The 14,719-nt window shown below is 39.0% G+C and overlaps 1 protein-coding gene across 1 annotated transcript in view; it reads right to left on the bottom strand.

The window, feature by feature from the left end:
- Window positions 1-536: 536 nt before the first annotated feature.
- trps1 (trichorhinophalangeal syndrome I) overlaps window positions 537-14,719 on the bottom strand; it is a 109,132-nt gene continuing 94,949 nt past the window's right edge. Inside the window, 2 exon segments of the mRNA XM_065947944.1 lie at window positions 537-6,822; window positions 10,566-10,688. Coding sequence (XP_065804016.1) covers window positions 5,218-6,822; window positions 10,566-10,688 — 1,728 coding nt within the window. The 3' untranslated portion in view covers window positions 537-5,217.

The following is a 14,719-nucleotide window of genomic DNA, read 5'->3' as shown; positions in this document are numbered from 1 at the left end:
GACAAGAAGAAGGAACAGATATGAATAGAAGCAGGAGGTCAATTCAGAGGTTGGACTTTTTATATTGCAAATCTTTTGTTAGAAAAAAATAATCCACCTGATTTGGTATTATAGTGTTAAAAAGATGTTATGTTCTTGTTTGTGCTCCAAAAGGCTGCAGTTTCTCTGAGATTCACAGCAAAGGCCCACAGCTCGTCTGTTTTATTTACAGAATAGTTACATTGTTCTTGTAAATGGTAAATGGACTTGAGCTTATATAGCGCTTTTCTAGTCTTCTGACTACTCAAAGCGCTTTTACACCACATCCCACCCACCCATTCACACCCTTTCACACACGGTAGGTAGATGGTAGTGATGATCGCTATGTAGTATCATCAGAAGTAACTAATGCCATTCATACACCGCCTGCGAAGCAGCAGGAGCAATTCGGGGTTATGTTGCTCAGCTGGGGATCAAACCCTCGACTCTACCAACTGAGCCACAGCCGTCCCACCATTCAAAATGGATTCACAAATAAACAAAACACACATTCTCCATTTTCGGTATGTTGTTATTACTTTTATTAATTATTATCATCGCCGTCATCACCAACATTATTCTTCAAGTTTAGCTGTGTAACAAACTTTTTCTTGGCTGTCAAAATATGCTGTTGAAATATCATTTTTTGCATGACAAAACCTAAAAACAATAACGTACAGAAAGGTAGCAGAATAAAATACAACATGAGAGAGAAAATAACCTAGAAATCAAAATTTTCTATAAGATCTGTTCAACTTAATAGAAAGAAAAAAAAAACAACCTACTAAAATATATCGGTTAAATGTACATAGATGATATGTGTATGCATGTAAGTGTGTGTTTCTGACCAATTCTAAACTGGCCTTTAGCTCCCTTTTCTCCCATGATTAATACTGTACATCCCAAAACGTACACTCACTCCGTACCACTGCCGGGCATTCGTTTTTGTGTGTGCGTGTGTTTGTGTTGTCCCTTCCTTGGCAATAAGAACATAATAAATTGAGTGCAAGTAACAGCATCATTTTTCTAGAACATATTCTGACAAAGACAAAATTAAAACACTTGTTAAGGCCCTCCAATGTAAACGCTGATCTGAAATGCCATCAAACCGTACACATACTCTCAATAATGAAGTGAAACAAGGTCAGTTGTGCCCTGCAGAACGGCATCTCTTACCTAATTTGACAATTTTGAACCATAATCAATAGCTGTAAATTACAACTATTAATGTTTTAGAGGTGCAGCACCCTGACTGGGCTGATGGCTGAAACATGCTTTAAGGATGAGGTGTTGATAGGAAATGGTTCAGCAGGGCACTTACAATATGAAAAGTGTGTGTGAACAATTCTTTCAAATATCTGTTCTTTCACTCACAACTCAGTAAGTACAGAGAAGGGAATTTCTTAAGAAAGCTAAACCATTGAAATATTTTGGTATCACAATGTGTTTCATGGTTGAGGACTTCACCCCGATTCAAGAAAAAAAGGCAAAATCAATTAATTCTTTTTTAAATAGATCTGGGCTCTAATGTTTTCTAATGAGAAGCTTTACAAAAAGACTTCACATCTTCCAAAAGAAGACAATTCATGTTGAATTTTTACAATATGAATTTTTATAATAAATCCTGACGGCAAGTGAAAGAACTGTAATCTGAGAAAATCCACACTATGCTTCCAGCGAGCATTTCGATTATGTACTGCTGGTATTATCTCCCAACAAAAAACCAAGGATCATTCAAGTAGGAGAGAAATTCAGCAAAATAAGTTAGCTAAAGGTTCCTGTCTGTCTGGGCTTATTGAGTTAACCTTTATTGAGTTTACCTCCTTTTTGGAGGGTAACACGGTATGACATCTACCTCCCATTTAAACTCCTGTCTACCTACTGGGACTACCTCAATCCAGAGAAGGAACAACAGCGAGAATTCGAAGGCAGGTTTAGAGACAAACAAAAACCAATTGAAGGGATGAATGAAAACATTAAACTAAAGCCTTTTTATCAGCCACTACAAGTCTTATGATCCCATTCCCCCACCTTCTCCCCGTATATTCTTCAAAGGCACCCATCCACCCAAGCCAGCAGGTATCACTCTATCCTTCCCTTTGTTCTGTCTCTCAAGTAAGCCCTGCTTCATTACGTTGTTTTTTTTTTTTTTGCTACATTTGCAAATGTAAACAGTTTGTATCATGCTAGCAGCCCTTAAGAAGATGCCCATAATTACAGCATGTATACTGTGTTCTAAAAAACGTTACACATTAGCGAAATACTGCCTATATATATTAAACTCAGGGGTTGGTTTTTTTCCTATTGAATTTGTTATTGAAGTCGTTATGCAGTGCGATAGAATGGAAAATAAAGGGTAAACTTTACAATCAAAGTATCTTCAACCATGTAACTATGCAGTTAAGAAGCCCAAGTGGAAAGAAGTGGTACAGATAGAGAAGCCATGGTTAAGGTGTTCAGAGGTCTGAAATCCCTGCAATTGTCTTGTTATGCATTTTTTGTTAGACACAAGGTTGTCATATGTCAATTGTATAAATCGATGAGACGGATTTCTTTGCATTTATGATGCAGCTGTAAGAGGCCATTCTCCTCCAAATATTTTCCAAATGTAAATGTATTTCATAAATATTTAGAAAGGTTTCTTAGTGTTTTAAGACATATTAAACACTCTTGAGACAGTTTGTTTTGACTGTGTAGAAGTATAGGCATGGTAAATAAATGTATATACAGTATATCTACTTTTACCATGAGCTGGTGATATGACGGCATGCATCGAGTCTTCCATTTAAAATTGAATTGGGCATATGTCTGAACATTTGTCATAGAAGTTAATTTAAAATGAAAGATGGTAAGCCAACAGCTGACAGTTAGCAAAACAACTGATTTCATTTTGTAAGAGCACATGTGAGTTTTTCTTCATGGACTGAAAATGCTAGAGGTGAAAAAGCTCAAATCAAGTATCATGATGGAGAACGTTGCCTGACATTACTAAATCCTTACAAAACTTTTACATACCCATTACAAAAAAACAATAATGTAAAAATGACCAGGCACTCTGCGGAATAGTTTTCATTCATGTCTTTTGCCGTAGAAAAATATATAGTTTTTCTTTTTCCTTCTGTCTTTTATTTCCTATCAGCCTTTTATGATTTCCTTCAAAGGAGTCCCTTGGTGATTTTTGAGTTTGTTTTCTAGCAACTAAGGCATCAAGGCTGGAGAAGCAATTCTCTCTTACAAAAATAACCAAGTTGGCCACTTTGTTTATTCACTCTGAAGAAGAAGGACTTGAGGACCCAACTCTCAATTCTGAACATAAACGATGAAAACTGTGAAGTTTGGTTTAAACAAAGACTGAGTTATGGTAGAAGAGAGGGATGAGTTAGTTTGAATTGAAAGCAACAAGAACATTTGACTTCACTGATTTATAAAATGTAACGTTAAATCTTGGGATTTTCAATATTACTTAGTATTAACTTGAAACAGCTCCCGTTCATTGGCAATGCAACTTATTTTGAAGGTCTTATAAGACACTACCATGCTACATAGGGATCACCTACCAAACTCTCAGAAACATGAGATAGGCTGAATAAAACACTGTAGGCAAGAAGCTCTGTGTCAATACAGAGAAAAAGGTTCATACAGTTACCCCAAATAATTGATCCTTATTGAAAAAGTTTAGTCTCTCAACTAAACCATGTTACTAACACATTTAAAAGACATACAGAAAATAATGAAACACAAAAAGAACATTTTGACCTATTATCACATAAAATATATAAGGGAACCTCATGTAACATGCTAAGACCTTTAGACCATTCAACATGTAAAACTGTTGTGTCACATGCTATGTAACTGGTGGGTTGGTGTGCAACACGTGACCCCTGAGGACTGAAAATCAGAGCGCAAGCCTTCATTATTTTACATCATGGTTTGGGGACGGACACATCTTTTGATCCTTACACACAGAAACACAAAAAGACATACTCACAAGCCTCCGCTTTTGCTGTACCATTGTGTGTAAGATGTATTATTCTCCATAAGAAAATAAACAACAAATAGCTCACAAAAAAATAACAAAAAAAGTAACAAACTCATATATACTACTTTTTATAGTACCATTTCCTGCAAGAAAAAGCATTATTTGCCTTTACAAAATAACATTATATATATGAAAGTGTAGCAAATTGCATGTTTTGTACTATAACATTATCATTATTATTATTATCATTTTATTAATATAAATGTTAAGCAGGTTAATAGATGGTTGTTCTATTAGGCAGGCAGCCAGGCACATAGCTAGTATCATGGCACAGAGGAAGGTAGAAAATAATGTCACTTGGTTCGATCCAAATGGATGAAGAGAACACTTCAGTCCAGAATTTCTCTGGTTGTACCAGTTTAAACTGGTTTCAAGCGGTTCAAAAAGTCTCGGTCAAATTTAAGCCAACCGGTCTTCCACATAGGGCCACTTTGCAGCCGTGGCAATTTTGCATCAACAGTTTAAAAAGAACATGGCACGTGTGAAAGAAGATCCATTAGTACCAAGGCAACCCCAGCTGAAATGCAGCAAAGAGCAAACTAGTTTAACTCTGAGAGAGTCAAAGGAAGTTTTGGTTTGAAATCCATTTGCACAGGGGTAAAACAGTCACAAACATGCTCCGGACCTGAACAAATTAGTTTTTAACCACATCAGATCAGGTTGTACCAAGAAAAAACAGTCTGACTGATGAATCAGACAAGTCTGGAGTTCAGTAAAGTAACAGACCAGCTCAGTTCAGGTAAGATAAAGTGTTTCACTTCCAGCATTTATTTATTTTTTGCTCTGCTGTATAATTGCTGTGCAAGTGCCGAGCTCCTCAAACCCATCCCAAATGAGACCAGTCCAACTTTTAGTCAAGCTTTCAACCCCTTTTATCTGGAGAGCACATGAAGTGGCTGTTTAGTAAAAGGAGGTGATTTAAGCTGCATGTCTGGACTCTGTTGTTAAATACTACTGTCCCTGCAGCAGTTCAGCAGGATCCTACAATGATATTTGGCCATTTGACAGCCAAGTGCTTCCAGCATAAGGATGGATTTTATTTAGTGCCCAGGTTAGGTCCACCTTAACATGTGCTGGCCTCCATGAACAAGGAGGCAAACAGCTTATTCTTCCAATACAAAATGGGTTTATAAGGGTTTGTTTGAGTCAAAGGCATCAGGTTAATTACTCTCTGTAGTCTGACCAAGATCTTTAGATTCATCATCATCAGTCATCTCTGTAGTTTGTGTGTCATCATTGCTACTATCTGATGCCACCTTGCCTTCCAGTTCCTGGTTTGGGACGTCATGAATGTCTTCTCTTACCTCCTTTTCAACTTCTGTTTCATCACCAAGAACTTCTGATTCTTTGTTGTCCTGAATATCTCCTACAACATCATTGTTTTCATCAGTGACCTCCATGTGATCACCTTCAGCTTTTCCATCCGGTGTCACATTATGACTCCCTCGCTCTGACATCACTGCAGGGTTCTGAATAACGCCCTCCTGCACATGTCCTCCTTTTTGCGAAATTTTATCCAAGCACCTGTGTAACCCCCTCTGTATGTGTGTAGTGAAATCATAGCGATCCATGCACACATGGAGGCAAAAACTACACTGGTATGGTCCCTGGTCGCCGTGGCAACTCATGTGCAAGGCGTACATAACCTCGTCTAGGAAGTAGATCCCACAGTGGAGGCAACGATTGGTGAGGTCGTCCTGCGTGGACGCTTCAACCATTGCGCGATTAGTCGGGGCGCTTGACCGGCTTTTTGCCAAATTAACCTTTTCTTCCTTTCCTACCTCTTCCCTCTGGTTTCCTCCTTCATCTGTCCTCTCCTCTTCCTCTTTCACTCCTTTCCAGTTCTCTCTCAACCTCTCAGCAAGTGGAGACTCTTGCCTTCTCCTCTCTGCACCGTTTGTCGACATGTCCGCATTTGCAGCACTTGTATCTCTTTGTCGTATTGCAAGATCAAGGGGAGCGTCATTTTCTAGAGAGGCTGCAGATGAGCTTTGGGAGTGAAGTGGAGGGGGAGGATAGTGAGGAGGAGCTGGGGGAGGAGGAAGAGGAGAGTAAGGAGAAGCGCAGTAAGGCACCGTGTAGCTTTGCTGATGATGCTGTACCGGAGTAACCATTGCACCGAGATAATGGGCGTTATTCCCGAGGCTGCCAGGGCTGCTTAGGTTACTGATGCTACCAGGAACCCCAGATGCAGCGGCCATCTTGTACTTGCTCCAGAATCGGAGCCAATCCGATTCAGGGGTCAAGTCAGGTGAGAGGGTTAGGGGTAATGGTAAGGAGAAAAAGGGATACTGATACTTTTCAATGGGCGAACCAGGAGGCGAATAGCTAGATGGCTTTGATGGACGCATGTACTTCTCAATTGGACTTCCTCTTTCTGATCCCCCTCCTCCTTTACCTCCCTCTACCTTTGATGTTAAACCCCCCTCAGAGATGCCTCCATTGCCGTCAGCTACCAGTGAGGAGGGGGGATGTGAGGGGAGAAGCAACGGAGGCATGCGCCTGTGGATCTCCAATGTTTGATTGGCAAGGAAGACTTGAGTGGATCGTGGTGAGCGTGAGCGAGGGGAAGGCTGCTGGTTTTTTACTGAAGCACAGCTTCTGTCAGACTCCTCTCCATTCATTCGCTCTTCGCTGGTGATGCGCTGTTGCTTGGGGGCTGGGGTTTCAGACGACAGTGAATCAGGGTTGAGTCGTTTCCTGGTTCGTCGTCTGATAATTTGTTCGCCGTTGTTCTGCTTTATGATGTTTAGAGGTCTGGGTGTCTGCAAGAGTAAGGAGACAACAAAGAAGGTGAAAAAAAGAGGATTGGTAAAAATAAATAAATACAAACCATTTTTAGATAAACATTATAACAGCAGTGATAGTGATTTTCCAATGTATTATTTGGGTTGCCTTTCAGGGGGTTGCTTAAAAACATATGACTGTTACTTGATGAAATGTGCTCATAAAAAACCCTTTTCCATGTCAATAATGACAATCTGACAGCTAAAAGGTTCTAAGGTTAATGGTTGATCATATTTGAAAAACCTCAACTCACATGGACCTTCCAATGGTACAACTTACTGACGTACGCTTTAAAAAAATGTAAAACTAGAAATGTGATAGTTGCCCATACCACAAGAGGGAGCACTTACATCTGATGTAAATGAAATTTGCCCTGAAAAACTTTAACTCTCTATCAGATCCCTCACAAACATGTGGATATACAGTATGCTTTCATTAAGTATTACCTATGATCAAGTAGTCTCTCTCAGAAAAAGCAAAGCAAACAAACCACTGTAGTGCAACATAAAGAAAGACAGCTTTTAAGATCCAGAAAGAAACTCTCTATTTGAGCTAGAAAGAAAATAATGAAGCAGAATACCCAAGAATAGAAAAAACTGCTCCGTAACATCAACACTGTTTCATATGATAAAAACTATTTTGATGTTCCATCTTAAAAACGTGCCAGAAAAAAATCAAACAGTCAAAAACATTTCCAGTCAAATTAGCCAAAGCTTCTGTCGCCTGTAAAAGAAGAATCAACTGCAGGGATTAAAGTGCCTTTTTAAGTGTCTCACTTGAACTCAAAGTAATGACTTGCTATCCTTCACTATTGAAAAAAACTACCTCATTGAAGCCGCCTCTCCAAGTACACATAATAAAACTGACCTCCACAGAACATACACTTAAAACAAATTCATATTCAACCTGCAAAGAGAAGAGCTTTTCAGCCATTAAAAACAGTTTATACATTTTCTTTCCAGACAGGCAGGTAGATTTTTTTTACAAAGCTTTCTGTCACTGAACAGTATAGAAAAACAACTCTGTAGTTTTACATATACATATATACATATATACATATATATATATATATACACACAGTAAATATATATATGAAGCTCCTCTGGCAATCTCATGTCTGTATGTGTTTAAGTGATGAAAGCCTTTTGACATACAGCACGGCGGACGAAAATCCATCACAAAAAGAGGCATAGAGAAAGACTGGGTAGAAGAGAGTGATAGTGAAGGAGCATGGATGAATGAAAAAGAGGCAGGGGAAGTGAGTTTAAAGCAAAAAAAAAAAAAAAAAAAAAAAAAAAAAGGGGGGGGTGAGGAGTTTTATCTAAAGAAAAAAGAATTAACCATGCATGCTTCGTAATGTATGCCTTTTTTTCCGGGATCCTCAAGAAATATTCATCCTACGTATGTATTCATAGTCATGTGTGCACCTGTATGTTAAGACCCGTGCCTTTTTTTGATTGTGGCGCTTGCAGAAATATTTTTTGGTCATTGTGGCTCTTAAGGTTAACAAGGCTGAGTACCACTGTTCTAAGGTGAGAAAAAATGCCAGATAGGAAAACGTTGGTGAATGTCCGAATCTTTTGAAAAAACTTGTAAGTGGGTTTTAAGAACAAGTTTCCTCTTAAGAACAGCTGATGAATGAGGCCCATTGTGCTTCATGTTTCTTATGTGTAAATACCCGAGTGTCATGACATTTAACAGTTCAATACAGGTTGTGTAAAGAGCATCCCTCTTCTTTCTTTCTCTCTAGTCGAGTCTTGCTCTATTTCCTTAATATATTTCATGAGTCTTTCCCTTACCACAAGTCCCCCTCCCTATCTCTATTGTCTTCTATTCAACCATACTACTCTACATCTGAACGTACAGGTGGAAATGGTTTGTAATTGCAGGATAATGGAAATGATTCAGAGAGACAAATTGACCCCAGTCTCTGAAATCCCAACATTTTTTAATACATCATAGATACATCAGCCCTTTTAATTTATCTCAACAGTATTTTTTGAGTTAACTGCAGTAAACCTACTTAACTTGATGCACATAAAAAGCCAGATGTTCATCATTTATAGTATGATCACAACCCAGTGCATGACAGAACCCCAAGGGAAAAAACACACACAAGCCAACCTTGTACACCTTTATTGTTGTAGGGTTGGTTTGATGTAATACCTGGGCTTGCTTACTGCAGGTACTCATAATTCTCTCTCTCTCTCTCTTTTGGGATGTCTACCTCGTATTTTTCCCGTCTCCCTCTATCTCTCACTCTTTACACTCGTCCTCCCACTTTATTATGTCTCTGCTCACTCTTTACCTTAATCCTCCACTCTCTTTTTCTCCCTTTGTTTTTCTTTATCACTGCCTCTACCCCCCTCTCTCTACCATTTCTTCCCTCTTTATTCATAACTCTCCCTGCCCCTCTCTAAGTCTGAAGTGTTTTACTAGCTGCTATCCTCTCTAATAATGTGTGTAGAGCATATAAAACTTTTATTATCGGATATAAAATATAGTTGTCGTGAAGATTGTCAAGAGTAGAGGGAGCCGGTACGTGATTGGAGCAACAGATGAGATGAACGGGTTGAACTGGGGGACAAAAGTAGGGGCAGGAAGGAGCACACTGCAATGGCTTGTCATCCCCTGAAAGGTCTTTAAAGCTCCATTTGATAATTGCGGTATAGTGCTCTGGGTTGTAACATGGTCGCCCCAGTGATGCATTTATGAACACTGTGATTTATTACACTGAAACACTTCTGTTCCCTCTGAAGTTTTACAAGCTGAGCTTTAAGAGGCAATATGTTACCATGAATCCGGTGTACATATAAAAATATACATACATACATATGTATATATTTGCCTTTTTTTCTTCTATAAACCTGGTTTCACATTGGTAATAGCTGTAATCTCTTGAGTTTAACAGTTACATTCAAGTGTGAAATCAGCTTAAACTCCATAAAAACGTATCTGAGGTGAGAAAGCTTAATATTCTGGAGTGAACTAAACTCCAGCCTGGCTCTTTATCTCATCTGTAATTCATGCAGTCTAATTAAATTTGGGATTTCCATAGACTTTCCTCAAGGCTTAGATGGTAAAGTTGATTCATTCCATCATATTTCTCACTCCATGGAACTGTAACTCTCCCAGCACCCACCAAATCAAATACACTTTTTTCCATATTACTTTTTCACAGCGGGATTCACAGTATATATATATATCTACAAGTATTTCACTGCAGAATGGATAATTTAATTTGCAATGTATGTTAATTGGCCCTGACTGGAGGAATAATAATTAGTGGTCAAAAGCACCCCGTGGATCTCTTTATACACAGGAAGTCTATAAAATATTCTAAAATATAGGGTGCCTGATGAAGTCTAACATTTGTGAGTGTGTATTTGAAGACCGCCAATGAGTGGAAAAGACTTGAGCACTGCAAATTATCTTTTGTCTGATCATACACCTGAGTATCCGCTCACTTGTTTGTTAATACTTTCTTTCTGTCCCTCTACATTTCAAGTTTTTAAGGTTCCTTTTCATGTCTCTTCTAATTAGTTTAAAAGAAGAATTACATAAAGAGGATCATAAATGTAGAGAAACTTAATGTGCCATGTCTGCTGCAACTATTTCCATTCATCTCAGATGTCTGGTACAAACTAGGTGTACAAATGTTTGTCTGATACAGAGGAAGAATCTGTTTGCACTGTCTTTGCCATGTCTGTGCACGACTTACCGAATGCAGCTTTTGGTATAAACCACATGCGTTGCAGACATAGCCTCCGTTAGCATTCTTCCTCCACAGCGACGTCTTGGTGGTCAGACAGTTCGCACAGAAGACTCCACTCCCCCTCCGCCTCTGTGGATGAAAACAGACACAATGCATTAGAGGATAGAGTATGATTACGGACAGATAAAGAAACTTAAGAAGGATGAGAAAGATGAACCTTAGAGAGAAAAGAAAGTTGGAAAATGTTGACTTAAGTTATATATTCCTTTTCAATTTTCAACTTCAATAACAATGACTTGATTTGGGGTTAGACGGAAAGAGAAAGAGAAGGAAAACAGATTGTCTCGACGGCAGAGAGATGGTGTGCTCTCATTTATCACGCCTAATGGGAAATCGCATGAACACAGCTCCCCCTTATGCTGATTTTCTCCGTATGGAACAAGGTTAATAAAAACAGCAAATGAAAAGAGAATGAGCTAGTAGAGCTGAAGAAGTTGTGTGAGTTTTAAATATGAGCGAGCGTGTTCCTCTGAGTGAGATCCTGTGAGAGATACTGCAGTAATTTTGTCAAGTACTGCTCGACAAGACGCGCAGAGAGATGAGTTATGCTTTCACCTTGTCGCATAAAGTGTTTGGGTGTTTATCTGAACTGCAGAAGGTACTTTGCAGCCAAGTGTTTGACTTTTACTGTATAAGTGTGTCTCATTTACACACAAAAACACACACACACACACACACACCTCTGCAGTTCACGGAGCATTGGTGCATAGAAAAGTAGTGTGCGCATAGAAGGGTAGAGGGGCGGGGGTGAAAAGGCCAATTGTCGTGGCAACGTGCTCCATCACAGTAATGAGCCAATCACAACGTTTCTCCATCCCATTAAGTCTGTGGCCCCATTCAGCACCTTTATGACCCTGAGAGGACTGCATACCTCATCTTTCTCCACCATGAGTCTATTTCTCTCTCTCTGTCCGCCTCTCTAGCCAACCTTTTATTTGCTCTCACTCTTAATTTCCTGAAGTTATATCTCATTATTATTCCTGTCTGATCTTCATTTTAACCTCTTAATCTTTCTGAATTTGATCCCATTTTTCGCTCTAAACCTCAAGTTTACTTTAGTTTTTGTGATTGAAAATTCATGTTCAAGAAAAGAAAACACATCATGTAAATACTATTTTTGGGCCATTTTTGCCTTTGTTGAATAGGACAACTGAAGAGAGACAGGAAATGTTGGACGGACAGATTTCCAACCCATGGCCACTGTGACCAGGACCACAGCCTCTGTACATGGGACGCACAACATAACTGCAAGTCTATCTGGCTCCCCATGTATATCCTGTTTTTCCACCATAGCACTTTGCCTTTATGTGTCTTTTATCTCACTTTGTAGTACAGTACCAGCATACAAACACATACTGTATATGCCCATGGGTATGGCTTACTAAAAACCAAAACACAACCTCTGTGTGTCTGCCATATTTTCCCCTCACACACTCTCTATCTTTGTTTTTCCTCCCTCTTATCCCAATCTGTTTCCCCCCTCTCTCGTGCCACCATGGACTGTAAATCCACTGGGACCTTCTCCTCCTTTCAGCACTGGCTTCTTGTTGTTTTATGTTCGTGACAGAGCCGAGAGCTTAGCATACTTATTTTCTTTGGGCTCAATGCACCTGGTATTAAAGTTAAAAAAAAACATTTAAACTTGTTTTTTTGGTATATATTTATTTATATATAAAGAGAGCGCTACACTTCAATCAGGCTTACTGTAGTCTCAGAGCTACAGATGGAGACACTAGCAGCAACTCCACCAAGCATCTGTTGCACACTGCCTGCAAAAAGCAGGGGAGTCCAGTGGGCTCAGAAAACTTTGGTTTATCTTTTTTCTTTTTTTTTTTTGCAATCTAATCTAATCCTGCATGAATCAAGTTACTTTAAACTGTGTAACATTTCCCTGGGAACACACAGCACACAACTCTTTTGTTCCCTGAATGAAACAGCAGCTCATACTCGCATTTTCAATGACAGTCTTCTTGCTGTAACGACCAGGAGAGTTTAGATGTTCAAAACAAAGGAACGCCAGGAAAGTGATTATTTTTACTAAAACTTTGTGTCTCAGTCTTTCAAAAATGTTTAATAAATTGTCACGTTTTCAATAATTCCACTTGTTATAAAAACTGAGCTTATAGAGAGTCTTTATGGTACATGTGTTTTTATGTCTGACATTCGACAGCAGAACACTTACACAATGAAATCCTCACAGTGGCAGACTGAGCCAGTGCGGTTGTGTCTGTGTATGTGTGTGTGTGCACACCTGCCTATGTGTGTAGGTTACACACACCATACGGTCACCACATGTAGAAAAGCTGAGCCAGGTGATTGATTGATGTACGCTTCCTGTGTCTGTGAGTGTGTGTGTGTGTGTGTGTAGGAGAGAGAGGAAGAGAGCGAGAGAGAGAGAGTCTAGCATTGCAAGCCAAACACCGCATCTGTCATCAGAATTCAGTTTCCCTCCGAATCTCAAATCATTCACATATGGCCCTGCAGCTGCCCTTCATTGGAACACACACAGAAACACACACACACGCACCTAACAATATTTGCTTCCACTGGCTAATCAAGGAATGCACGATTTAGATGAGAGGCCGCGATCCAAAAAGTGAGTGTGTGTTGGGGGTATCTTGGCTCCTCCAAAACCACAAAGCAAGGATCGCTCAAAGTGTATTGTGAGTGTGTGTGTGGAAGAGAGAGAGGTTCAAGTGTCAATTAAACAGGAAAAGTGCAGAAATAGAACCTACCACCTTCAAAAAATGCACACATGCAGAGGCTAAATTTGGCCCACGATGTCCAACTTCCGTTTTAATCATCTGCTAGTTGGCTAGACTTGTGGAAATGTGATTGCAACTTTCTAACACACACACGCAAACACACACACACACACACACATGCACACACAGGTCTAAATTTGAATATTCAAACACAGTTTTCAGTGGGAGTAAATCTTGTGGTGGCTGTGTAACTTCAGTATGTTTTTGTGCTAGGTGTATCAGTGTTTGTGTAGCAGTGCATGTTTCTCTGATTGATTACTGATACCTGGCCTCTCCCATTCACCTCAGCCTGTAGAGGTGGGCTGCAGGTAATTACAGCTCAGGGGGCTTAATGACATCTATTTATCTGCGGCCTATGATGCCATTCAATTAGCACGGCCAACAACGCCCTCTGACTCTTGTGCACGTGCAATGCATGCACGCAGAGGCACAAAAAAACAACAACACACAAACGCTTTCATTATTCAGGAAATTAAGTCATGATACACTTCCTCCAAATAAAGAAAAATAAAGTAACATTAGAGTTGACGATTAGGTATAAAGTTTAGTTTCGTAGGCAAGAAGAAGTGTATTTGACAAAAACAATAAAAAGACTGCCTCTATCATTGCCATGCCTTTTCTCTAAAGCCGATAGGTGTCTTTTTTATAATGTTATTTACAAAAACACACAGAATCTGAATTTTTTTTTAAATCATTTGTTATCAAGTCGATGGAAAGGAAAACTTTTAATTGAACATCTTTTTGTCCAAAAAAATTCCCATAGATCTATAAATATCGGTAAACATAGAGTACCCCTTTGCTACAAGTTAAATTCAAAATAAATTATTTTATTAGAGCATTTCTGACATGTTGTTAGCTTTGAATAACATGACCTTGTCCACTAGCACTTCAATGTTAATGTTTGTTATCAAACCTATATTAAATACATATTAAATTACAGCATCAGAACAGGTCATTGGCTGTCATACTAGCATGTATTTGATATCATATTTTAAGAAATATTTGGGGCCGATACCGATATTGGTACTTAGATTTGGTATTAGTATTGGAAAAACTCTACACATATCTGGTTATATCCTAGTCTTTTTTAAATTATCATAAAAGAAGATTGGCATGAATTAAGACCAAAATCTACTCAGTGCATTTTTTTGGTTAATGATTTTTTATAATAATTGGTCAGTGTGTCAGCTTGAACGCCCAAGCAGCATGAAAAGGGAGTCTATTTTCCCCAGGTGGAAGCAGATGTACTGAAATAATGCGTAAAATAGCCTACATGGCATGACTGAACGCAATATGAAAATAGGCTGCATTAAACATTACATTTCCTCCTCTCTT

This window comes from Labrus bergylta, chromosome 19 (genome assembly GCF_963930695.1).
Source record: "Labrus bergylta chromosome 19, fLabBer1.1, whole genome shotgun sequence".
NCBI classification, from domain to species: Eukaryota; Metazoa; Chordata; class Actinopteri; order Labriformes; family Labridae; genus Labrus; species Labrus bergylta.
The sequence above is the reverse complement of the archived record's forward strand: the minus strand, read 5'-3'. Positions and strand labels throughout refer to the sequence as shown.